This window comes from Lagopus leucura, unplaced genomic scaffold (genome assembly GCF_019238085.1).
Source record: "Lagopus leucura isolate 7727_CA_CO unplaced genomic scaffold, USGS_WTPT01 Super-Scaffold_100054, whole genome shotgun sequence".
NCBI classification, from domain to species: Eukaryota; Metazoa; Chordata; class Aves; order Galliformes; family Phasianidae; genus Lagopus; species Lagopus leucura.
Window position 1 is genome coordinate 430,461 of NW_024962300.1, and position 26,004 is coordinate 456,464.

A 26,004-nucleotide genomic window follows, 5' to 3' on the forward strand; every position below is an offset into this window, starting at 1 on the left:
GGCACAGGGAGGCACAGGGAGGCACAGGGAGGCACAGGGAGGCACAGCCACGCTGATGCTGTGGCTGCTGCCTCCATCAGAGCCCCGCAACGTTCGGCCCCTGGAGAAAGGGGGAATGGTGGGGATGCCAGGCTCATCAGCACAAGCTTCTGTCCTGGTGGCATTTGTGCTGGATTGAATCCCTCGAGACCATCCGTGTGCAGAAATAACACCTGTCTGAAGCTTTAGTTTCTCTATTTGGTGTTACTGGATGTGTTGTGCTTCAAGGCTGGGTCACTTGCTTGCTTTGGATCTCAAGACACCAACCCAGCCCTGCTCCTGACTGAGCAAATCCCTCTATTGTTTCAAGGACAGCAGAAGGAGACTGTCCAGATCAGTTCAGCACGCTGGGCCAGGTCCCTCATTCAGGCTATTAAAGCTCCTGGATGGCTTTCCTGTTCCTCCTATTGAATGTTCAGAGCAGTAGCAGCTTGTTTTATATTCACAAGCACTAAAATATTACAAACAACTTTCCAGTCTAGTCTGAGGGAAAAGCATTCATCAGCATGAAAATCACTTCTTTCCTGAAGGATGCCCAGCAATGGTTCAGGCCAATCTCTAATTTATTAAATCAAATCTGCAGATTCTTGCCTATACTCCTTTTCCACATCACTTCATTGCCTCCAGATTTTCCTAGCTGTGCTTTGATGAATCCTTCCTGGTGGCTGAGCGGGTCCAGCTTTTAGAAGGAGTTTGCTCAGCTGAAGCTCGCATGAATCAGCCTGCAAAGTCTTGTCGGACCTTTTGCCCATTTTGGTGCCTCTGTCAGCACTGCAGAACTCCCCAGGCACTGCAGTCTGCACTGAGAAGCTGCTTCTGGGAGGCAGCGAGACAGCCACACTGCCTTTGAACTCTGCCCAGATGAAGCTGTTGTTGTTTGGCTGGTGTTTGTCCTCCTGTTCCTGAGTGATTTTGCAGGTCCAGAGAGCTTCGAGCACTCCTCCACATGGCTTCTTTGCTTTCGGTTATCCTTTCCTCCCACCCTTGCCAATATCTATGAAGATTTGAAAGGAACTGTCAACTAGAAACCAGGCACACCATCGTGCTGTCTGCCAGAACCTTCTTTTTGGATGGATCCCAAGTGCCTGCCCTGCAAACACATCCCTTTCATTCAGGTGAAGGTCCCAAGCCAATAATGCATTCAACTCCCTTAACTAAGCTTATCAGTGAGCTATCACCAGCTCCATTCCATCCTCTGGCTGTAGACATCTGCCTGTCACCCAGCTTCTCCCCTGCCTGCTTGGTCAGGAGATCCTTCTTGTTGCTGTTATCTCCTTTTCATCACAGCCCACCCTCTTTTTTCCCTGCCTTGGATCCCCACTTCTCATTTTTTCCTTCACTGACATCTCATGCTCCCTTCTGTGCTCAGCCCAAGTCTTCCAGCCTGGCCTGGGACCATTACAGCATTCCTAGATCCTAGACCTCTCAGATCCCCAATTCCAACCCCACCCCCACCATGCCCACATCCCTCAGTGCCACATCTCCATAGTTCTTGACCACCTCCAGGGATGGTAACTCCCCATCTTCTTGGGCAGCTGCGCCAGCGCCTCACTGCTCTTCCTGAGAAGAAATTGTTCCCAATATCCAACCTGAAACCAACCTGAAATCCAATCCCTTACACTCTTTTCAACCCTACTTGGCAGCCAAGTAGTGGAACTGGCACATCCGCTCTGGTGCTATGACCTTGCCAGAGCTGGTTGCCCTCCACTATACAATGCCTCGGGAGGGATCTGGGATATAGATTACTGGGATGAGACATAACGGCTTTATGTTGTGCCAAAAGAGGTTCCCAGTTTGATGAGCAGGTTGCTTGCCTCGGGGAAGCTGAGTACAGCATCCACCTCTCAGTACTTGGGGTTGAGGAGCCACCTAGGGACTAGGAAAGATGTAACCAGCTATAGCACAGCTTGGACATCAGTGTGAAGGAGATGAATGAGGACAGGAGCTGTGCTGGAGCCTGGAAACAACCCATCATGGAGAGGGTGGTGAGGTGCTGGCACTGAGAAGCACTGGTGCCCAGTTCCTGGAGGTGCTCAAAGCCAGGCTGGATGGAGCCCTGGGCAGCCTGATTTCGTGCCTTTAAGTGGTTGGCAACCCTGCCCACGGCAGGGGATTGGATCTGCACGGATGATAGTTGAGGTGTCCCATCCAACCCAAGCCATTCTGTGACTCTACAGAGCTGTTTTAAGGCAGTAATATTGAACCTCCAGCAAACAACCTTTTTGTTTTTGCTTTGCCCATTGTAGGAAGGGGAAGCTGCCTCACCTCTCATCGTTTGGTCCACGCAGCGGGTTCTGCCCTCCCATGCCAAACATGCTGATGTGATCTCTAATGAGCATGATGTCCCCCACCTGAAAGTTGGGGTTCAGCCCCCCAGCAGCATTGGTGACAATCAAGATCTCCACCCCCAGGAGAAAGAAGACCCTGATGGGAAAGGTGACCTGCAGGAACCAAAGAGATGCATCCTGTGAGTGCCACAAGTCTCAGCTTGGGTGCTTGGTGTTCCAGCCACGTGGCCTTGGCATAGGTGGGATGAGTCAGTAAACTGAGAAGATGCAAGAGTAGAAAGAAAGATGAGATAGATGAGATCACAGCGGACCAGCAGCGCAAACAAAGCTGAAGGAGGCATTACATAGCTGGTCAATTGTCCCTGTTCAATTAAATATAGCAGCAGAAAAGGACATGTTGGCCGTGACCAAGAGCATTAGGAGCACATGAAGGATGGGGAGGCAGGGCAGAGGGCTTGGAGCAGCCTGCAGCAGCCTTCCTGGGGAGAAGGGGAGACCGTAGGCAGCTCGTGCTATGCAGAGAGCGGCCTTTGGGAGCCTGCAAGCAGACAAGTCCACCTTTTTTTTCCCCTAATTTTAAATTTCTCCCTAATTTAAATAATTTCAATGTTTTTAAGCATATTAAAAAACTAATTTCGAAAAGAATTCCATTAAAATTCAAGCCCACATTTATTACGGTTGCACTGAGGTTAAGTAAATGCAGCACAAACAGAACATGCAGACAATTTTTTCCTCTCTGCCAAGGTCTTGCAGAGATCAAACCGCTGCGCTGATTGGAGGGGCTGCTTATGCACACAGACCTGGAGTTTAATTGATACACGAGCTTCTTACAGCAATGATGCATTCTGCTGAAGCACAGAGATTGCTTTCTTAATTTCAGTTCATTCACATCAGTTTGCCTCAGGAAAGTCTGAAGTTAAGGAATTGTTGGGAATGGGAAAAAAACCAATCCATTTTGAGGAGTGAGGAAGGAACTAGGATGGCAGAAGGCACTCCTACAATGCTGAACAATGTAAACAGTTGAATTTTCACATACATGAGCTGGGAGAGTACATCAACTTATTCCAGCCAATGGAAAAAAACCCTAAGCTATACAAATGCACGAGAAGATTAAAATAGATTATTTCTATCACTCATAGTTTCGCGGTTGCAGATTCAAACCATGATTAAAATGACTGAGCCAAACCATGAAAATAATCTGCCTTGTACGATGTATGATCCTGCCCTAGGAGCGTGGCACAGCTATCCAGCTGACTTCCTTTCCCTCTGAATTCCTCATGTTATCTCATTGTAGGAGGGGGGAGAAAGCCATCTTATGCTCATTGCCAGAGCCATCCTCCCACAATGCACACATTAGTTTCATCTCATGCTAAAGACCTTTTTGGTGTGTGAATGATCCTCAGGACTCACCGTGCTGATGGAGTATCCCTCGTAGAAGTGGAAGCGCCCCTGCATGCACACACACGGCCGCCCGCTCAGCTCCCCAAACACCAGCCTGCCCTCGTGCCCTGACACTGGAAGGGAACAGCAGCATCATCTGGGGCTCGCTATTTTAAAGGGATTTCTCAGCTGGCTGCATAGCACACCTGAAATGGGAATTTCTGCTCACCGTCAGGTGGGCTGAGAACACAGCGTTCCTCAATGGACCCTGAAGGGTCACGAGATGTTAAGAACAAGCAGCCAGAGATGAGTTTGCTCTGACAGCCTGCAGGGGAACATCAGTTCAGAATGTTACAATTTGCCTAAGAAGGCTTTTCTTTCATTTATAGAATCATCTAGGTTGGAAAAGGCCATCAAGATCACCATCCATTGACCTAACCATCCCAACCACCCGCTGACCTAATCTGCTGAGCCCCAACACTAAATTGTGTCCCTCGGTGCTACAAACACACCTCAGAGATGGGGAATCTCTGCTCCAATGCTGAACCACAATTTCTCCCTAATGTCCTAAACCTCACCTGGTACAGCTTCAGGGAATTCATGATGAATTCAAACTTACTGAGACACAGAGGCCCTGGAGTGTGTGCAGAGAAGGGAATGGAGCTGTGAGGGGTCTGAGCACTGTGGGAGCAGCTGAGGGGATGGGGTGGGTCAGTTTGGAGAAGAGGAGCTCAGTGAAGAGCTCATGGCTCTGCAGCCCATGACAGGAGGCTGTGGGAGGGGATGTCAGCCACAGCAACAGGGCGAGAGGTGGTGGCCTCACGTTGAGGGTCAGGTTGGGTATTGGGAACAACTTCTCCCCAAGAGCAGTGATGCAGTGGCACAGCTGCCCAGCGATGGGGGGAGTCACCACCCCTGGAGGTGTCCCAGAGCTGTGGGGATGTGGCACTGAGGGACGTGGGCAGTGGGCATGGGCTGGGATTGGACTGGGGATCTGAGAGGGCTTTCCAACCTTCATGACTCTACGATGAAATCAAACTCTTCCTTGGCAATAGCACAGCTGTTAGGTTACAGCTACCGCAGGATAGCACAATTAGGGTTGAGATGCAGCCCTGTGAATGCACATTTCGCCTCTAAAGGACCCTGTGCCCAAAGCCAAGAGGTGTGGTGGATGCGGGTTGGAGTTACCCACATTTCAGAGTTATCTCCGTTGCTGTTGTGCTGACCTGTGCTTCGTGGGAAGTGAGGGATATCCTCATAGGGAAAGACCATCTTGTGCTCCAGCATATCTGCCAGGTCTCCCAGCCCGGATCCGCAGATGATGGCAATCTTTGGGCACTGAGCAGTGCGGGCACGCAACCAGTCTGCTGTTTCCTTGTACACCTCGTAGCTATTTCTGCAGGAGGAGAAGAGGTCAGTGAACCTGTAACCCCATCCAAAGAATAAACTTCAAGAGATAGCAGTCCTGAAAAAGGCACAGAGGGGAAAAAAAAAAAAGAAAAAGATTTATTAAGACTAAAACGGTAGGAGCTTCACTGCTATTACAGAAGATGTTTCTCTATAGCAATCACTTTTAATCTCATTTTACCCTTGGCCACAGGCAAGTTATTTGAATCCTCTCTGCCAGACTTATTTTATAGTGGGAACTGGCTAATGATACCTATATCACCCAGATGTCACAAGGCATAACAGTTCATGCTTCTGATATGCATGAGTCTCTCCCCAGTTAGTGGAGGAATGGAAAAGCACAGTTTAGTCTGGAAAAAACTGCAACCTGTGTGTGTACGTGAGGACATCCAACCTGGGTTGGGGAAGTACAGGGGAGAAAGGTGCAGGGGCGAGCAGCATCAACAGAGATGGGGAACCAGCTTCACAAGTGTGGAGTGCCATCAGCTCCCAGGGCTTCCTTCCAGAACCAGGAACACCTCGTGGATTCAGTAAGGATGCTAAATGGGGATGCCTTGTTCTTCTTCTCCTCCCCCATGTGGTGGGCAGTGGGTTACACTCACAGTCCTAGTCCTGGGCAAAGAGGTACAACAACGTGTCTATACGAAAACAGAAATTAAGCCCACAAATTTAGCTTCATTTTCTGTTTTAGTTCTGTTTCTGTCATTTTGCCAAAAATAGATCTCATCCAATGCTGGTGTTACTTCGCCTGCTTTGAACTTGTCTTTGCAGAAGAGACACAACCTCAATATTCAGGTCTGACAGTCCAGTATTCTTCAAACACTGGAATCACAGTTCTGAAACTCAATCAATAGAAGAATCCCATAATCCTTCTTCCGACAGGACAACAAAGATACTTTCTGAAAGTCAACATCAAGGTTGATTGGAGAGGCTCTTCAAACCGACAGCACTTCCTGAGAGCTGTTTGGTTATTGCCACCAATGAGTGGCAATGGTGGCCATACACACAGGAGGACCTGGAGTGAACCAACACGGCCACAGGCAGCAGGCTGTGCACATGGAAGGCTGCTCTGCCAAGCAAGAGGTAACAAGGATCAGAAACACCCCAGCGTGGTACAACTTTGTGACCCCACGGGAGGGAAGAACTCCTGCAGCCCTGAATTCGAGTGCAGCCACTTAGCTGAGGTGCTTCTCAAAGGAGAACTCTGGAAACAAGACAGACTTCATTTACCATAACATGTTGAATTTTCCAAGTGCACCGTAAGCTGTTGAAATAAGCAGAAAGTTTGAAAATGATGTTCCTGGAGCCTACGCTTGACTGACTGGCATTATTATCCCTTGCCCAACAACAGCTGTCCCAGGCAAAAATTAAGAGTGCTTTGCATATACCAAAGAAAAAAAAATCCCCAAAATATTCCCCTGTTGGATAACTGTAACACTTAGCTAGCAAAACCACTGAATAATTGAAAGCCTTATTTAGAGGGAACAAAGGGAACCTAAACACAATACCCAAATGGATGATGTACCTGTGGCAGGCGTAAGAAAAATAATGAGGTCACCAGCATCTGCTCTTTCACTGCACAGCCAGTCCCTCATCTCTTTGTTTTTGCCTTTTTTTTTTTTTTTTTTTTTAAAAAAAAATAACATTAAAATTTAGACACTACCCCTAAAGCTCCAGAAATTTGGGGACGGAATGAATCCAATTCATTGACAGCTGAAGACAATGGGATTGACTGAACCACAAAGAGTTGCAGAGGGACTTTTCCTTTCCAAGCAGAACGTTAGAACATTTCCTATCCAAATGTGCTGAAGATGCAGAGCACCACGGTGCCCAAATTCATTTGCTGTGCCCACTGCAAGCTTCTATAGGGTCCCCCATCAGTGTGACCCAGCAAATGCAGCCTGCACCCTGGATGTGCACGAGGTCTGTGCAAACTCCTTGACAGCCTGAATTAGCACAGAGCACCAAGCCCCCTGTAGCTATTCCTTCTCACACAATGCCTGCCTAATAATAGTGCTCGGTAGCATCGCTTTGGATTAAATCACAGGATCAGCTGAAAGCACAATCCCCTTCATTGTGAGGGCTGTCATCCGCTGGAGGAACGCATCTGCTGCAGAGTGCAGGACTGCCATTGATGACATCTTTTGTGGCATGAAAAAAGGTCCTCGTTCTACTTCTGGCTTGGCTGAAAGCAAATCCACATAAAACGCAGGCATCTCACAACAAATAGATGGATTATATTTCAGAGGGGGTCACACGTGTGTGCAGTGTACACCCATCTCCTGGTCCACAGCCTCTCCAAGGTCAGCTGCTCGCCGCTGTATTTCAGAATAGCAGCACCTGATGTGGGCAGATGGCCAGACCCCTTCTCAGTAATGAGACATTTACTCCTGAGCAGCCTCAGCCTGACATTTATTGAGTACCCAGCAAGGAGAAGAAAACACGGCAACGCGTTTCTCCATTCCCTTCCATCTCTGACGTCGGTGTATTCCCTATTGCAAGCACCTTACCTGTCCTCTTCTGCATAGGCCATCCTCCTCCTGCTCAGCCCAAGGGGACAGCTGCTGGAAGTGAAGCCACAGCTTTTTTGGCCAGCCCAGGAGCAGAACCCAAGAGCAGGTAGGTGCCCACAGAGCTGCCGCCAGCCCCAGCTGGGCTCTGCTGTTCCTAATCCCTGGAGAGCAGGGGCACGTCGGGACAGCAGCTTTTCTGGTCTCACTCCACGACAAGCCAGCTCCAGAGCTCGGCGGAAAGCCCCACACATGCTTTTCTCATGCAGATGGAGCCTATGGAAAGTTCACGTGTGACTTTTCAGCAACCTCCCAGAGCAGCTGACAGCAAAGCTGCAGCAACGCACATACGCTTGCGTCAACCTGCAGAGTCTGCAGGTCAACCCGTGCCACCCAGCACTGCAACGAGATGCTTCCACGACTCACGTTATCTTCCCGTTCATTCATGCTTGTCCTGCTAGCTCCCTGCAGTTCTCTGTTCATTCAGTTGCTCCACTCACCTCAAAAGGAAATATAATCACAGAATCATGGGGATGTAGGGGTTGGAAGGGATCTCTATGGATCATCCAGTCCAATCCCCCCATTCTAAACCTGAATGATTACATGAAGGGAGACATGGGAAATAAAACAGAGCCCCACCAATATACCCACCTATATATACACCTCTTCACCTTTGCAATTTCCAAAGACGTGCCCAAGACAACCAAGAGCCAAAAAAACCACAAGATGTTGGTGATAAATAGAGATGGTACATCCAGAAAGAACACATGGGACTAAGGTTTATAAATATTCCAAGTAAGGAGAAAGCCTTGATCAGAGCTTGCAAACTCCAAGGCAAATTGGCCTGACGTGGAGAAAAAAAAAAAAAAAAAAAAGTGGAAAATTGAGCTAAACAAGTTCCAGATCTCACAGAATTTTGTAGCGCTTCCATCCACCTTCGCTTGTTGGCCTCAAAGACCACACATCAAATGCATCACTTTCCCAGTAAACATGCTGATAAAGATGGCTTTTCCCCACACAAAACCCAGCAGGCTGAGAGCAGAGATGGCTTTAGGCAGCACTGCACCAGAGGGGCCCTGAACCACTCAGAATGCTGAGCTCACGTGCCCTGCTCACTGCCACCTGCCTGAAGTCCTGGGGCCACCTTTCTCTGCCCCTTGTGCCCCCTCCAGCCCACGCTCCTCTCACTGGCACTCAACACATCCCCGAAGGCCATTACCTCTTTCTACTAAACTAATAAGTAGAGCAAAGCTGGGCCCTTAGCATTCATTTTCCATACAGCTCTTCAGTCTCAGAGTTCCGATGCCCCCCAGATACGTTCCCTTGTTCAGCCTTAATCTGATTACATTCATTAATCTGATCTTTTTGCAAAGCAGACAAGAGATCAGACAGCCCAAGAGCTCTTCCCAGTTTGTTCTTGTCTAGGACAATCTCTTCCCTAGTTCAGATTTACACAGAAAACAGGATTATCAGACAGGACCATTTTATCTGTCTTTCTGCAGCCCCTGTTATTTAACAAAAATTACTGAGGTTTACGTTGCAATGGTGCACGGACTGGACAACTACAAGATAAAGGCTCACCCTACTAGAAAGAATTAATTTCAGCATTGAGGGCATTAATTCCAGTAACACTCCAGAGAGGAAAAAAATCTAATTAAACTTCTGCTCCTATACAAATACGCCAAAGAAGATTCATCTAAAGTTAGTGAATAGCTTGCATAATTCTTAAGAAAGAGTATTTAAAGTCTTGCCTTTGAATCTCAGCCCTCTGTGTGTGTGTGTCTGCAGAAAATTATATCTACAATCCAGATCTGATTGACTTGGGTGCCATTCAAGCCTCGATTCTGCAGGCAGAGCTTCCACAGCTCCGGGATGCAGATACAATCACCTGAAACAGCTTCCTAACAACGCTGTGCCTTCCTGCAGCAAATTTATACCTAAAGAAGTGTCGTGAAGTGTTTTTGCAAGCGTTTCATCAAAACATTTAATTAATGCTTTAGGGTATGTCTCCCACTTCCCTGCACTATCGCAGCATCGCCTTATCACGCAGTCTCCTCACGTGTGCTGCACATCGTGCTGCTGGGAAAGGCTGCACAGCCTGCAAGCTCAGCTCAAGAATTAGTAAGTGTACTCCAAGAACTAACCAGGATTTCCACAGTAATTTGTCAACTCATTGCTTAGGAAACTCGTTTGTTTGTATGCTTGGCTATCCCAGACAGCCAGAAGGAAGGTAAACACAAGCAAATTATTTATCAGGAAAGTTATTCCCCTCGAGGTGGCTTTAATATCTCAGAAGATCCAAAACAGTGCATGCGCTCCTATTATATACCTATAGGAAGGAGACTACAGAGACTGATAACAGGAAAGGGGTGGCCAGGGGAACAGGATACCAGGAGCTAACAGAGCTCATCGCAGTTAGCTGAGCAAAACACAAACTGAGCAATGCCCTGATGACAGTCTGAGAATGTTACCATGGAGGCAGGGGAGAGAAACTTCAGACAGGCACCAGAGCACAGGGGAGACACGCGTGCAATTGAGCTAGGCACTAGGGAAAAAAAAAAAAAAAAGAAGCCTCTAGCTACCCAAAGCATGAGGCTCCAAGCAGCCCCACTGCAAGTGCACTGGGGGTAGAGACAGAATCGTTAAGGTTGGAAGGGACCATTAAAATCATCCAGTCTAACTGTCAACACATGTCACTGTGCACACTAAGCCACGTCCCTCAGGTTAGGATCATGAAAAGGGTTGCACAAGGAGCAATGCAGGTACACCGTTCATAAACGATGCTAGCTCTAAAAAGTCACCTCTTCTTCGTTTTGGAATTTAACGACATTTAGAGCACGTCCAAATCTGTGATTAAAGTTCTTATCCTGGCATCACAGTCAGCTGTTGGCTCTGGGCATGCTTCTCCCCATTAAGGAAGTTACTCCTTCATGGGCAAAACAAGGACAATTTTACTTACATCGTAACAGCAGTCTGACCACAGCTCCTTTGGCAAAGGAAGCAAAATGCAAACCTGCCTGACTTCAGACTGCAAATCAGAAGCAGAACCTTTATAGACCCACCATCAATATCATAAGAAAGCGCTGTGTTAAGGACAACCAGCCTTCTCAGCTAGCATGCACATGGTTCCAGGCAGATCAGCACCATGAGCCTTCTGTCCCATCTGGGTGGCTGCTTCCACTCAGCAGTGACTTTGGTATCACCCAGCAGAGTTGCCATGGCTAACACCAGTGCCAAAGTGTCAGCTGAGCACATCCAAAGCCCCCATTGTGGCTGCACATCTGCAAAAGAGATGAAGGCCATCATTTACCAGCCTCCAAGAAAGCCACACTGCCTCCCCAGATGGTGAGCACCTTGTATCCTCACATATGAAGTGACAGCAGAACACCTTGATCCACAAATACACCAGTCTGGCCTGGTAGCTCTGCAGATGTGGGGCTGAACCAGAATAAAAGTCCTGCATTCCCACGTGGAGTTTCCCACAAAAGACGACTTTGAGTAGTAAAAGAGAAGTACCTACTCAAATTACTGCCTTCACTTAAAGGAATATAATGGTACATACAAAAAGAATTAAGACTGAGTTCACAGTAAAGCTGAGTTTGCAGTGAGTTGCACTGCTCACAGCAGAGCTAACAGTTCAGTTACAGAGTCAGAAAAAATCAACGTGTTTTTCTTATTCATGCTATTCACCTGTACTGATTCAGCTAGGATCCTGATAACACTGTATGCTTGGTCCCTTCCCTGTACTTTGGGAAATGCCCCTCAGCCCAAGAGATTGTGGTACAGATGTGTTACAAGCGCCAATAGCCCAGCAAAACAGGGCAGAAGAGGGAGAAGCTCCCCTTCCACACCATTTCCCTTCATGCACAGAATTGTACTCATTCTCTTTCTGGTATTTTTAAAACACTCACAAGTCAATACTGTGTGGAAAAAAAAAAAAAAAAGAACATCTGAAGTAACATCAACACAAAAAAAAACAAGTGATGTAAGTAACTTACTATACACTAAAGCACTACAACTCTAGCATAAGGGAATAGCAAAAGGAATATCAGAATATTACAGATTACCACACTCACATCAGAGAAAAAGCAAGAGTAAAAACATATCTGTAGATCTTAATTAGAAATGCAAAGAAGAAAGAAAAAAAAAAAAAAACAAACTAAAAAACAAAGCACTTGCAACTATAGTAAGCCTGCCCCATTCTCAATAGAACTAAGCTCTCACAAATTAAGGGAAGCAGAAAATTTAAGCAGTGTTGTTAGCCAGAGTATTCTCTACACGGCAAAACTTAAACCACTACAACAGGCCCTAAAGACCCAACAGCACCCCTCCCCTACCACCGCTCTGCTTTCACCTGCTCCTGTTTTCCCCTTTTTAAGTACCCAGATATGTTGGAGAGTGATTTTCAGCCAGTCACAGGGAGAAGAGGCACTGCACCTGTGCACATAAACCTTCCATCCACAGCTGATGCTCCTTGTTACATAAAGACCCTTCTCAAAAGGTAGAAAATAGCATATTTTTGTTACGTGGCATTTACTACAGTGGTTTTATCTTTATGTATTAACTCCATCTGAAGAATGAATTCCTTTGTTTCCAAGGACTTAAAAGAGTGAAAAATTAAGCTGTGCGTTTGTGCTTGTGAATGGTATGTATATTTTTAATACATACACGTCATTTTTCAGCAGTGTTCCTTCACTTTAGAAACCAGCAAGCTCTAAAGGAAGGAGGGAGGTTACATATTTCATTCTGACTTTAACTTGTCATTTCTCTGGTTGCAGTGCTTTGAGTATATCATTTCTCTTTCAGTATATCATTAACCCACATATTACAGATATATCCCTAACAAAAATGTGTTACTTATTTATTGACTGGTTACTTTGCTCCTAGGAAAACTTCCTGTGGTTACACAAGCTTTAGAATCCTTTGTACTCATAGCACAGTCTTTCTGTGCTAAAGCATGTTCTGGACTAGGGGTGGATCCCACTTTATCAATGAGAAATACGTGAAAGCCGAGCAAACTTAACAGCAAAGTGAATTTCTGCTAACTCATGCTATGCCACTGTCTCTTTGACCCCCAAACAATAAGTGCTGCTCTCTCTGACCTGTGTGTAGCAAAGCCTCCCACTGTCTAAAACACTGGGAGCAGCACTCAGCACCTGAGCTGCGTAACTTTGATAAATGCTTATTAACTCCTCCTATAACGAGAAACTCTTTGGGGCTGTGTTACAGCAGGGAGGTGGCTCTTCCCTTGAAGAGACACGAGTGGGGCTTTCTGCCCGAAGGCCTGCAGCTGCTCCCCGTGCCCGGCTCTCCCTCCCGATCCTCGCTAAGGATAAAGCAGAGAGAGAAAGGGGAGCGGCTCAGCTCGGCTGCGGGGCCGGGCGCTGGAGCGAGAGGGGCGGTGCGGTGCTCGCAGCCCGCCCCGCCGCCGGGCCTGCCTTCCCGCTGCGCTCGCCGGGGTAAGAGCGGGGCCTGCAGTAGGCCGCGCGGAAGCCGCGGCCTCGCGTAGAGGGCTGCCCGCGAGGGGTGTCACCTCCACGGTGTGCGCCTCTACTTGAGGCCGGGGATGGGCGGGATGCGGCTAGGCCGCGCCGTGCGGGGGAAGGCGGACCGTGAGCGGGCGGGGAGGGGAGAGCTGGTGTTCAGTGTTGGGATGTGGCTTCTTGGGAAAGGAAGGCTGCCCAAACGAGAAGCAGCTGGATGCTGTCGATGGGATGGGTGGCTTAGTGGCCTTCCTGGCCCTGCCCTGAGTGAGGGCTGTGAGCAGGGAGAGCCCTGAGCTCTGCAACAGGCTGGAACCAAGGCCAGGCCAGCTCAGGTAATGCAGACTGGCATCCTAGGGCCTTGCCAAGCCTGAGTTGGGATTTGAAGGTTTGAGCCTTAATTAAAAGGTTGTGACAACATTTGTGGTATAAATGAGGTGAAACTAGTTTAGGATGCAGTGCCTGCCTATACTGAGGTCTGTGAAGCCTTCAAACTAGAAGGGGTGAGATTTAAACTGGATACAAGGAAAAAGCTTTTTACAGTAAGAACAGTGAACCACTGGCATCGCTTGCCCTGAGTGGTGGTGGTGCCCAGTCCCTGCAGGCACTCAGGGTTGGGCTGAATGGCACTCTGAGCACCTGGTGGAGCTGTAGGTGCCCCTCTTCATTGCAGGGAGTGGAAGCAGATCGCCTTGAAGAGTGACTTCCAACTCAAACAATTCTATTCATTGTACTTTTTCTCCCCAGAGTGCAGTGAGGTAAAGGGTGCTGCTGAAGATAAAACAAATCTTCATGAGCAAAAGTGAAACTAGGTGTGCTTTATGCTTATTGAAAGGCAACCAAGGTGGGGAAGTAAGTGGAAACATTGCATCGATGCTTCACTATGTGCTGCCTGTAGCAAGCTGGTCACTGTGATATACAGCTGGGTTGGCCTGGTTACTTTGGTGGAGGGAGTTTTAGCTCTTCTTTTTTCTGTTTGTCTCCTAAATTTCTTAGCCCTTTTGATTTTTATTTTTTTTCCTAAATAAACTGTTTGGTGACTTTACTACAGTATTTTCTTTTATTTTGCTTCTGAGGTAATGATACGGATTTGAGGATGGCTAAAATTGTATGCTGAGGGATTTTCTGTCTCCTATATTAATGCTGATTAAATAATGTTACTTACATGAGAAATCTTAGTTTTTGAGTAGACTGGCTGATTTCTGGTTTCTGAATCTAAATTCTCCTTTGCCTGCTGTGTACTGGAACAGATGGCAGAAGACTTGCTAGCTTTGTGCCAGTGTGCTTGTGGAGTCTTGAGCCATTTAGAGCACAACTTCGCACTGCTTTCCTCTTTAACATCAAGCACAAGTTAGTGCTGACCGCAGTTGCAAGAAAATCTTTTCTCGCTTCAGATCTATCACCCTTTTTCCAGTAGGGAAAGCAAGCTGTAAGAACTTGCAGGAGCCTGGTCAAAATGGTGCAGGGTTGTAACACAGAAAACATGTTTTTGTTTGCAGGTTCAGCTACAGGGCTGTTCTCAGGAAGTGCCTGTGAGAAGCTCTGCAAACATCACATTTGTTTTAGTGGGAGGAAAATTAGCTGTGACCAGTTGGGAGAAAATGGAAGGAACAGCACTGCTCCATCTCTAAGGGTAGCTGCTGTTGTTTGGGTCTCCCAACTCTACATGTTTTAAGCATACTTTGAGAACTTGGATAAAATATTGGTTTAATTAGATGAAAAAACTTGTGCCTGTATGGGAACTGTTGAGTCATGGCCTGAACCGCTGATCGAGCACCTGGGGAAAGGACCCAGTCAGCCCTGGGAGCACAGGTGAAGGCAGTTCAGCTGTGCAACTGGAAGGGTGGAGCCTGGCTGCACCTCTCTTAGACCCCATTTAAGGGTTAGTGCCACTGAGGAAGGATCTCCTTCTGGTAAGCAGTCTTCCCTCCCTTTATAGCACTGTTCTATCGTGCTGATCCTTCTTCATTACATCTCTGGTGAAACACCTTTTCCCATCCTATTGGTCTGTCCAATTGCTACAGTGACCCATCTGGGTAATTTGTATAGCTCTTGGCATGCTCTATTTTGAGCCTGAGGTCTAAACACTTAAATATAAACACCTGTGCAGTGAGTAGAGTATTCAGAGGTCAGTGAAGAGCCAAAGTAGCAGCCAGCCCTTCTTTACTTCCTGTGTAAAGGGTGATGGAACTGATGACCCATTTACGAATGGCCTTATTCAGTATAGCCCTTGTCTATTTTATTTTTCTCATTGATACATGGTTCTTTTGAAGCATATTCCATTCCAGAATATGGAAGTGAAGCAAGAGTGTCCTTTAAAAAAACAAACAAACACAAAGCAGTAAAAAAAAAAAAAAAAAAAAAAAAACAACAAACTGTGTCTATTTATATGTGCTTATGATTGGAATTGTTTCTCTTTCTATCTTTCAGATTGTCAATCGGTCCAAGAATGAGCACATGCAAGAAGCCTTATGTTGACCAGACTACAAATCTTGAAAAGTTCGACCCTGAAATTCTTTCTGAAATTGAGAAGCTCTTTGCAAAGAAGTTTTCTTACACTAAGCCACTTAATAATGAATGGCAGCTCCCAGATCCCAGTGATGCCTTCACATGTGACCACAAGGAATTCAACTCGCTTCTTGATCTGAAGAACTCGATGAATGAAGTGAAGAATCAGCTTAGTGATAAGAACCTTATTGAATGGCATCAGCACACTTCGTTTACCAATAAAGCAGGAAAAATAGTTCCTCACGTGAAGAAATCTGTGAATGCTGAGCTCTGCACCCAGGCCTGGTGCAAGTTTCATGAGATGCTGTGCAGTTTTCCTCTTCTCCCTGCAGATGCTCTTCAGGAGGGACAGCTGAACTCTGTTCACCTCTGTGAAGCGCCGGGAGCTTTTATAGCCAGCCTCAATCACTACTTGAAATCCCACCACATCCACTGTGACTGGAATTGGGTGGCTAATACTCTAAACCCATATCATGAAGCAAATGATACCCTTATGATGATTATGGATGACCGTCTTATAGCAAATACGCTGCCTTGGTGGTACTTTGGCCCAGACAACACCGGCGATGTGATGTCATTGAAACATCTGACAGGACTTCAGAACTTTGTAAGTAATATGGCCACAGTTCACTTAGTAACTGCTGATGGAAGTTTTGATTGCCAAGGAAATCCAGGTGAGCAGGAAGCCCTCGTCTCCCCCCTCCATTACTGTGAAACAGTCACTGCTTTAATGATCCTGGGCGCCGGAGGATCCTTTGTTTTGAAGATGTTTACCCTGTTTGAGCACTGTTCTACCAATCTTCTCTTTCTGCTGAACTGCTGCTTTGAGGAGGTTCACGTCTTTAAGCCAGCCACTAGCAAAGCTGGAAACTCGGAGGCCTATGTAATTTGTCTTCGTTACATGGGCAGAGAGAGCATTCATCTGCTGCTTTCTAAGATGATGCAGAACTTTGGGACGGATATGGTCAACAAAGCTCTTTTCCCCCAGCATCTGATCCCAGAATCTTTTCTTAAAATGCACGAGGAATGTTGCGTGTTCTTCCACAGGTGCCAGGTGGAGACTATCTGTGAAAACATCTATCTCTTCGAGCACATGGAAGAAGCAGAGCAGACAAAACTGAACAAGTTGAGAGATTGTGCAGTAGACTTCTTCATGCAAAGATTTTGTATGAAACCCATTGCTAGAAGTAACTGGCTTGTCAAGAAATCTCAGACTGGTTGCAGCATGAATGCAAAATGGTTTGGGCAAAGGAGCAAATATTTTAGTACGTACAATGAAAGAAAAATGCTGGAAACCCTTACATGGAATGATAAAGTGGCAAAGGGCTATTTAAATCACGTGGCTGAAGAACACAGCTTAACTAATGCTGGTAAAATGTGCATTTTGGAAGGATTGTCTTCTAACCTTAAGTGTAACTTGTGGTACATTTTGGAGGGAAAGAGGCTACCAGCGGTAAAATGTTCACCATTTTGTGATGGCCAAGTCTTGGAAAATCTTAACGAAGCTATGAATGAACTGGTGGGGAGGCCAAAAACCAAACAGCTGCTGCAGCTTTGTCATTCCTGTGAGGTACTGCCTGGGGAGCAGATGTTGGCAGAAGTGTCTGATCTTTACCAGTCTTATCAGGAGATCCTGAATGGAAGACGTGGGGACAAATTCAAGTGCCTTGTGGTGGATTTCCCATCCCTTTATGATGCTGAAAGCCAGCCTGGTATGGAAATAAAGTGCCTAGACTCGGCCACGCTGCTGACTTTTAGCTTCTCTTTGCTTTATGATGGAGAACCAAAATACCAGCAGCGGCTTTTGGAGTGTGTTCTGCATTCCCTGAATCAGCTTGCAATAGGAGATGCATTGATTCTGCCTATTCTTTCTTGTTTTACACGTTTTACAGCTGGCCTGGTGTTTGTACTGCATTGCTGTTTCAGGTGCATCACATTTGCTTGTCCGACGTCCCACGAGCCACTGAAGACCTGCACTGCTTTGCTGTGTGTTGGCTATCAGGGTGTCCCAAATCCAGTTACTGAGTACCTGCAACATCTGCATAAGCTAATGAGTTCTTTGCTAGACTCGGATTCTCCCAAGCAAGTTTTGCAGTTTGTGCCTATGGAGAGTCTCCTCCAGGGCAAACTGTTGGAGTTCTTGTGGGATTTGAACACAGCCATTGCAAAGAGACAGCTCCACTTGCTTGTGCAAGCCAAGCAGCAGCAAACGACTGGCAGTATTTCACTATAAAATAACCCTAAAATTGAGCAAGTTGCTGCTATGCCTTGTTTCTCAGGCAGGTAGAAGTTAAAAATGTTGATGTGAAGGAAACGTCAATGCCATGGCTAAGTTTTACAGTCTCGGTACTGGGAGGATGTTTTGAGCTATCAACCCTACTTGTGCTGTACTGGGCTGTAGAAACCCTTGGCTTAATCTCAGGTATGGGAAGTCAGGGCAGTGATTAAAGTGGACAAACTGTTTCTTCTGTCACCAGTTATCTGTTCAAATTTCCTCGTGTGCCACCTGGAGCAGTGATGTGGCTTTCGTGATGAAAGGTGGTGTGGTGCCTTACCTGTTTATTTCGGCCAGGCTGTGGTAGGCTTTGTTTTGTGATGTTATCTCTCTTCTGCTGAGCTAAATGTGGGAGTTCTGACACTGCTGCTTTTCTTATGGGATTGGTGGGAGCCAAAAATTGATGCTGGGGCCAGAATGCCCAGCAGTGTGCAAGCCTGGTGTGCAGCTTGAGGGATCTTGGGAGCTGGCAACTCGTTTGCAGGGGCTGGGTTGAAAACAACTGCCTTTAAACAGTAGCAGAGGCATGCAGGGAAAGATTCTCTTTAAGTGTGAATGCAAGGACCGTGCTATATGGCCTAGGACAGGTGATTGCATGGCTTCATCTCCCTGTCCCATCAATGGATGGAGCATCTCAACTTTTTTATGGGCACCTCCTTAACCTGATTTGGGACTCCTTGATTGTAGTGCTATTAAGGAGGAACTACAGATGTTTTTCAGGCAAACAGCATGGTCAGGCAGGGCTCTGTGTTCCAAGAAATGCTTTGGAGGAGTGCTAAGCTGAAGAAATGTGATACTTTCCTTGGATTAAGATTTCATTTGATTCTCCTTAGAGATAAAAATGATGAAATTGCTGCCTGGCTGCTCCTTTAAGGGAGTCAAATTTTATTTTTCGTATTGCTCCTTTGGGGGCTGAATTTTGAAGCCTAACCCGTACATTAACACTTAGTTTTAAGTTTGTAGTTTACATGGGAAAACTTGCTTCGAGGGAGAAATGATGTTTGGAAGGAAAAATGATTTACTGCAGATATGTGCAGGATCTCTTAGAAGAAAGTCAGAAATGTGGAGCCGGAAGGAAAATAGTCTCCTGATTAATTACCAGTCACCTTCTGGAAGCACTTCTAATTATGTAATATAGGAGCTTGAAGGATAATTGATTACTGCTAAGGATTAAAAGCGCTGCTGAAAAACTGTTTTGTCTGGAGGTGTTGCACATTTAATAAGCTTTTTTGCCACGTTGATTGGGGTAGAATTTCATGCATTTAACAGTTCATTTTTTATCTAAGGATTTGATAGGTGAATGAGTCGATGGCTCAGGTCTGACTAACTGATAGCGTTTTCTAAAAGTCCTGTTTTTTACAGCTGCATGTAGGTAGAAGCAGAGAAGCCTTGCTAACAAAAGCTTCGGAGGTTGGTCATTGTCCCCATTTAAATGAGCTTGCTCTGCCATGAGCTGAGTCACGCTTCCTCCCTCGGACCAGGAGTCGGGATTTCTTTTGAAAAAGAAATACTGAAAATGAGAGGAAAAAAGCAGGGAAGGAATATTGTGGAAGAATGACTGACAAGACGGCTTCAGAGACCACCTGTAACAGGCTCCTTTACCTGAGTCAAAGCAGAATAAAGGTATTGTCCACCGAAGGCACCTTTGTGTCTCTGCTGCCCTTTCAGAGGTGATTTATGCATCTGAAGCTTGCACTGAGCTGAAGCCCATGAAAAGGCTTCTCTTAAAGCAGGGGCAAATGAGATTTTGAGCGCACGGGTGTTCTTGCACTGTGGTGTTCTGCTCTGGAGGCTCAGGTAGCAGAAGCATCCCAACCAGCAGATGATTAATGTGAGGTTTTTCTCCGAACGTCAGTCTGATGCTTTTGAATTCTTATTGTGAAGTAAAATCCGAGCACCACTCAGGATGTGTTTTTCAAACTCGGATTTTCAAGTTTTCCTTGGTCTGGTTTGCACATCTGGCAAACTATGCAGACTTCTTGGAGATTTCTCCAGTCCCACCTTTCCTCACATGTTCTACAGTTAAATCAAGGAGGATGAGCACAGGATTAGTTCCCACGGTGACAGGATGTGTGCAAGGTGTTCTACTTCCCTTTCTTCCTTAGTTCTTAAGATGAAGCATTCTGAATAGCCACAGAATGAGAAGCCAGGTCCCTAAAACATAGGAAATCCAATGTCTTATACATCCTGGTGCCCCGTTTGCTCTGAACCTGTTGGCAGCTGTCAGGAGGTGGTGGAACAAATCCTTTGGCAGCAGCTGCTCCTTCTGTTACGGAAAATATCTGATTTGGGAACTCTTCTTTTGTTGTGGCAGCAGTTTCAAAGTTAGGAATGAGGCTTGTCTCCTTAATTGTGAGAGTCCTGCATTGTCCTGGCTGTCTCTAGACCAAGAATGTCTTTGAGGAGTGACACTTAATTTCACTTGTGACTTTTGGAATATGTAAGAATGCATGGGAAGAATGCATTAACCTTTGCAGAGAGAGGCTGATGGCTCCAGCATTGGGCAGTGCTGTCAGTCCCTTTGGCTGATTGCATTTTGGGTGATGGCTGATGAAGTGTCTCAGTGTCCTGGCTGCCTTTATGCTGGCCTCTCTCTTTTTTTTCCTTTGACCTGCTTGAAGATGAACTGGTTGTCAGCTCTCTTTTGTAGGAGCCTCGATCTTCATGCAGGAAAGATGGGGGGGGGAAAACATAGATTGGTAGATAAATAGAACATAGATTCAATCATGGTGCGTGAAGACCCGAAGCAAAATTTGCTTTGCAGCTCTGCTACTGCAAGTTTCCAATGGAGGACCAATATCTGTGTCCAGTGATCAGCTGCAAGCTCCACTGTTTTCTTCTGAATGTCTGGAGCTTCTGTTTTAAGCTAGCATAGTAGTTGCATGGAGTTTGAATGGGTTGGATTCCTCACCAACCAAATGTGTTGGTTTTCTTTCTTAGTTGAGTTGCGTTCAGACTTGCCACTTATTTTCACTGATGTTCTGTGGATTTATTTGGATGTGCACAGATTGTGTGTGTTTTTGCCACTGGCTTTCCAATTTAATTTCTGCAGAACATAATGAGATTTATGGTATGAAATCCGGTAGCTTATTAAAATGGTACTAATTGGTGTCTATTCATCTTAATTTAAGCTGATCTATTAAATTACTGGTGGTCGAAGTAGAATATTTAGCAGAATTAGAGTTTATTAAAAGTACAACTTGAAATTTAACAAGAAGGGCTTCGTGTTCCTTATGTAGAAAGTGGGAAAAGGAAAGAAGAAACCCCACACCTTGATTTTGGACCTCTGCAACTGGATGCTTTAGGATGCAATAAATGAAGGATGACCGGCAAGCTGAAGCCTCAGAGCCTTACATCTCCTGCTACTGTTCCTAAAACCCATCTTTTGACATCTGTTTAATTTAGAGATGATTTTCAGCTTGTTAATTCCTAATGGCGAAGCAGCGGAGATCCTACGTTCATTTGTCTTACCGTTTTGGGTGGTGTGAAATACTTTTGTTTATCGGCTCTAAACAAGAGCCTCCATCTCAGCTGCAGCCTTTGAATCTCTCTCTCTCATTTTTTTTTTTTTTTTTTTTTTTTTTTTTTTTTAGTGCTTTGAAGGCAGAGAGATTAAAATTTCCTCCCAGAAGCCTGGTAATGGTTTCTCCGTCTCATTCTTGAAACCGTTTTCATGAATGCCATACGGATATCCTCAGCTCCAGTTGTTTGTGTTGCATTCACCTGACAAAGATCAAGCGTGGCTGTTTATGCTGGCGATGCGTTCAGCCTGTGGCTGCTTGTTTCTTGCTCCTCAGGGAACAATTTGGATTGCCGTTGAGCCCTCCTGCCCCACTTGCGGGGTCCAGAGCTGAATGCGAGTCTGAACAATGGAATTTGCTGAAAGAATTAGCTGGTGGCTGTAGGGACTTTAAACAAGCAGAACCTTTGTGAGACATTTAAATGCATTTTGGGCATTTTCCCACCAGCAAGGAGAGGCCTTTCCTTGCTCAAAATTCTGTTTTAAAGAAGCTCTGAGGTGTGAGCATCTGTGCAAACAGTTTGCCTGTTGCTTGTTGCCTTTCTTTTACGCACGCAGTACGTTTGTGCTTGCGTGTATGGAAACCCCCATGTAGGTGGGACAGCAAGGAAGATTTTCCTTTTGTAACTTACCAGCGTGTGCTTTTGTTTTGAAGGGTGTGAATGTAAATATTGTTTTGATGTACATTATGGGATGTTGGTTTATGGGGCTGTTGTTGTATTTCCGTTTGGCCCACAGATGTGTGCTGGAAGAGCTTTTCTGAATGGATGGAAAACAAAATGTATGCAGAGAAAATAAACTATGTTCTGTTTTAGTTCTGTTGCTGCTCATTTCTCTACCCAAATGTGGAAGAAGACAACGAATTGCAGGAGGGAGACCCTGCCTTGTGGACCCATCATCGGTGAATGAAAGAGGCAGAGGCGTGCTGAGCGCGGTTCGTCTGCTGCTCACTTTCTCAGCTCTTTTCCTTTGCAGTTTACTGTTTCAAAGAGACATCAGTGACAGAAGAGGTGTGAGCAGTGTGTCGGAGCTCCTTGGTCTTGTTACCCATCTTGGCAGACAGGTGCTGTGCGTGGAGCCTGCTTGCACAGCGAGGGCTGTCCAAAGGATCTTCAGTTCCTGCTGGCTGTGACAGCCCCTATGGTAGGAAACCACACTGCAGTTTTGTCTGCAAAGTCTTTTATTAATCCTTATCCAAATGCTTTCATTCAAAGTGCTTGCTTTCAGTGAACGGTGTTATTAAACAAAGAGAAGCTGCGTGCCTTATTTCTCTGCTGTACTGACATGGGTTCCGACTGCTTGTCTTCAGCCTGGCTATCAGGTTTGTCATGAGACTTTGTGCTAGCTGGTTCTGATTGCAGCTATGAATGCTGACATTTCTCACTGCCTCTTTACTTTGGAAGTGAAGGAGGACCCCAGGTTAGGGAGCTGGCCAGTATTGCAGCATATCCTAGAGACAGGAGATGATATAAGAGGTGTACTTCTCTGGTACCTTGATTTTCATACAGATGGCAGATACTGGGGGCAACCTTTAAACTAGAAATGCTGTTGAATGCCTGCTGATGCGGAGGCTGGCATTGTCTCGCTTGATCTTAACTCTAGACTGGAGCGTTGGCAGTGAACATCAAAATGTGCTTCAGGAGAAATGAGTCCAGAAGTGAATGGTCATTAAAATGGGGGCTGCGTTGGAGGAGCCTGTCTGAAGGACTGTGTCAAATTTGGTGGAAGTGTGGTTTAATGTGGCTGTACTGAATTACAGGGAAATGTAAATGCCTCTAATTGTATTTAAGCTACTAAACAATTCTTTGAAATATTTACTTTTCACAATATTGCAGTACAAAAATATTGCTTGAAAACACATGAGATGGCAGATTAGAAACAGAAGGGAAAGCGTGGCTTTCCTTGTTTTGCTGTTAGAAACCTTAGAGACTGCATATGTCATTTCTTCAGTCTTTAAAGTCACTTTATATGCTACGTTATGTTGATTGTAAATCTTATGTTAGTTGTGGTAGATCTTGTGCAAGCTTGCCTGCCAGCTCTTGAGTTTTGGGTGTTGTCAGAGCTGAGCTGAATTGCTGAACACAGAGCAGAGGAGCATTCTCTTTTAGGCTGAGCAGAGAGATTGAGTGAATTCTTCCACTGTGTTCTATCCTGTTCTTGGTAAAGGAGGGGGGGTGAAATTTTACCTATAATACAGACCTATTTGAAGGCGACTACTGCACCACACTTGGTGGTCTCTTTCAAAGGATGTTTTTCTTCTGTAGGAAACCTGGACGTGTTTATTTAAGTCATCTTCAGTGTTTTATTAAATGAAGATGACTGCTGCTTGTTAACGAATTGATTTATCTAAATTGAGGGGGAGCGGGGAGAAGTGCCTGTCACTTGTTGACAAATTGATTTACCTAAATTGGTGGGTGCTGGGGAGAAGAGAATCAATATTTGAAACTTATTTGTTGCTGAAGTCAGAGATCATTATCTGTACGGCTGAGAGATGTGGATGGATGAAGGCTGCCTGGTACAAATGGAAGCTCACGCTGCTGTACCCTGAGGTCCTAAGCTGTCAGGTACCTGTGCCTCAAAACAATGACCTGATGGCCAGGCAGTAATAAAACCTCAATTAGATGGAGGAACGAAGGGGCTGCGGTGGTGAAGTGTCTTAATTTAAGTCTCTAGAGGGTTAAGGTGATTAAATGCTTCTATATAATCAGTTGACTGCTCCAGGTTGGTGACAGTGTACTCTATAGCCGTTGAGTTGAAAAGTAATGAAGCCTATCTTAGGGTCACAAACTAGGCTCTGAGGTGGCCTCCAATAATGATGCTCTTGGCAGAGGAGTGTGGGAGTGGGGCAGGAGCACAGTTGCTGCTGGGGACATCTGAATCACAGGAGCAGTGTGGGAAGCTGGGTTCCCTGCCTTCCTTCCCTACTGCAGCTGCACTGATGGAAGATCCCAACTACACCAGCCTGAGAAACGCACGGTGCAAGGTGAGCTCAGAGCCCCGCATGGAATAGGTTGTGCAGGGTGTTGGGAACCAGTCCCCCTGGGTTGGGATTCTTGCAAGATTCCTCACAGGTAGCAACGCTGCTGCTCAGCACTGGGGGCTTGCTGTCACACAGCTCTTACAGCTGGCACTGAATGTGTTGGCACAAGCTGGAAGGGATCTGGATTGGCTGATGCACAGAGTGTCAGAGGGCAGCTCGATCCCCGCCAGCTGGAAAGCTTGCCTAACCATCAGTGACAGCAAGCTCACACTTTCAGTGGAAGCTCTGGAGTAGCTGGGTGCTTAATAGCTGTCAGTACTGTAACCTTAACTGTAAATCACCAAGTAATTGATTTCGGAGTGTTAATGAAATGTAGATTTACGGAGAAGTACAATTGTGCCTAAGATGCACAGTTAATAGCACTGGCACTGAACAAACCCTAAATTGGCTCTGTGCTTCCGTTATGAAACAGGGTAGCATAAGCCCATAAACTTCTGTAGATTGCTTTGCTCTTAATTACAAGACCAGCTTTACCAAAGTGAACGAGCTCGCATACTTAAATGCAGGTTTTGAATTTGGAAACCTGCTCAGAGCTCTGGCTGTTGTCCAGCTTTTGTTCCCTTACTTCCTGCAGGGAGTGAGAGAGACCCCAGGCTGATGAGATATTTGATCTGATCCAAGTTCTGTGGGGACTCTGCACAGGAAGAGGATTAGATCTAAGAGTGAAGTTTGTTCTGGCCAGTTTATCCCTGGGTTACAGAGGGAACAGACCAGAAATTGTTCCTTAGGCTGGATGCTGGAGCGGTAGTGAAAGTGGAGCTCAACCAGCATTCTATAGGCCTGTTCCCAGTCACCCTGTGTCACAGAACCATTAAGGATGGAAAGGCCTCTAGGATCATCTGGTCCAACCAACACCAATGTCATCCTGATAGCGTTCACTGTGTGCAACCACACCTGAGCTGACCTGCAAGTGGGGCTGGAGCTGCACACACAGTTGGGAGCACCTCCCTGCTCCTCCCTCACTACATGAATCATCCCATCACTCTTAGCAGTTTTGAAGTGACCTGAACTGCTTCCCAGAGGAAACAGTGACAGCAGCAGTCTTGGGAGCAGGAGTGGAAGTAATGAAGCAGTAATTAGCAATTAATGAAATGTGGTGAAACTTACAGTTTTAATAACTGCGCTGGCCTAGAGGTTTGATGCTGAAATGTAGCAGTCTCTTGGAAATATGCAACTCTGGAGCTTAATTATCATAATTTCCTTTAGACACCATCTGCTCTTAGAGCCAACCCGAAGGCAACTGAGGTTTTAAGGATTCCACTCCTGTGGCTTTTCACAGCAGAGAAGATTAGGAGAGCAGGGGTGGGTTTGGGCTGAGGTGGACTTTGTGGCTTGTCAGATGGAGTCTGAGAAGGCCAGGTTCTGTTACAATAGGCAGAAAGGTGTTTAGATGTGGAAAGAAGGAACGGGGGGAAAACTGTTATCAGAACCTCCTTTGTAGTTTGCAGAGAGTTCAGTCTTGTTTTCAGTGGGAGTACAGGTGGGCTGTGCTGCCTGCGTTCCCTTCTGAACCCACTGAGCAATGCCTGGAAAACTGTAACTCCTTACAAATGC

At 46.1% G+C, this 26,004-nt stretch overlaps 2 protein-coding genes and 1 long non-coding RNA gene across 7 annotated transcripts in view; 1 reads left to right on the top strand and 2 right to left on the bottom strand.

The window, feature by feature from the left end:
* Positions 1–7,647, bottom strand: part of LOC122188033 (purine nucleoside phosphorylase) — an 8,690-nt gene extending 1,043 nt beyond the window's left edge. Inside the window, exons 1-4 of the mRNA XM_042885999.1 lie at positions 7,625–7,647; positions 4,934–5,103; positions 3,738–3,841; positions 2,305–2,480 (exon numbers count right to left, since the gene is read on the bottom strand). Of these exons, the coding sequence (XP_042741933.1) occupies positions 2,305–2,480; positions 3,738–3,841; positions 4,934–5,103; positions 7,625–7,647 (473 nt within the window). The remainder of the gene's footprint in view (positions 1–2,304; positions 2,481–3,737; positions 3,842–4,933; positions 5,104–7,624) is intronic.
* Positions 7,648–7,710: 63 nt separating this feature from the next.
* Positions 7,711–10,718, bottom strand: LOC122188026. Its single transcript, XR_006181461.1, has 3 exons — positions 10,687–10,718; positions 8,051–8,124; positions 7,711–7,900 (listed from the first exon to the last, which is right to left on the bottom strand). It is a non-coding gene; the product is annotated as an uncharacterized LOC122188026 (long non-coding RNA).
* Positions 10,719–13,033: 2,315 nt separating this feature from the next.
* Positions 13,034–22,224, top strand: CMTR2 (cap methyltransferase 2). Of its 5 annotated transcripts, none has more exons than XM_042886131.1 (2): positions 13,034–13,083; positions 15,538–22,224. In XM_042886131.1, exon 2 carries the CDS (start codon positions 15,557–15,559, stop codon positions 17,846–17,848), a length of 2,292 nt encoding a protein of 763 aa, XP_042742065.1. In that variant the 5' UTR covers positions 13,034–13,083; positions 15,538–15,556; the 3' UTR covers positions 17,849–22,224. The 5 variants fall into 5 exon arrangements, with proteins under 5 accessions (XP_042742065.1, XP_042742066.1, XP_042742064.1 ...); XM_042886132.1 differs by lacking the exon at positions 13,034–13,083 and adding an exon at positions 13,286–13,959; XM_042886130.1 differs by lacking the exon at positions 13,034–13,083 and adding an exon at positions 13,286–13,951.
* Positions 22,225–26,004: the final 3,780 nt, after the last annotated feature.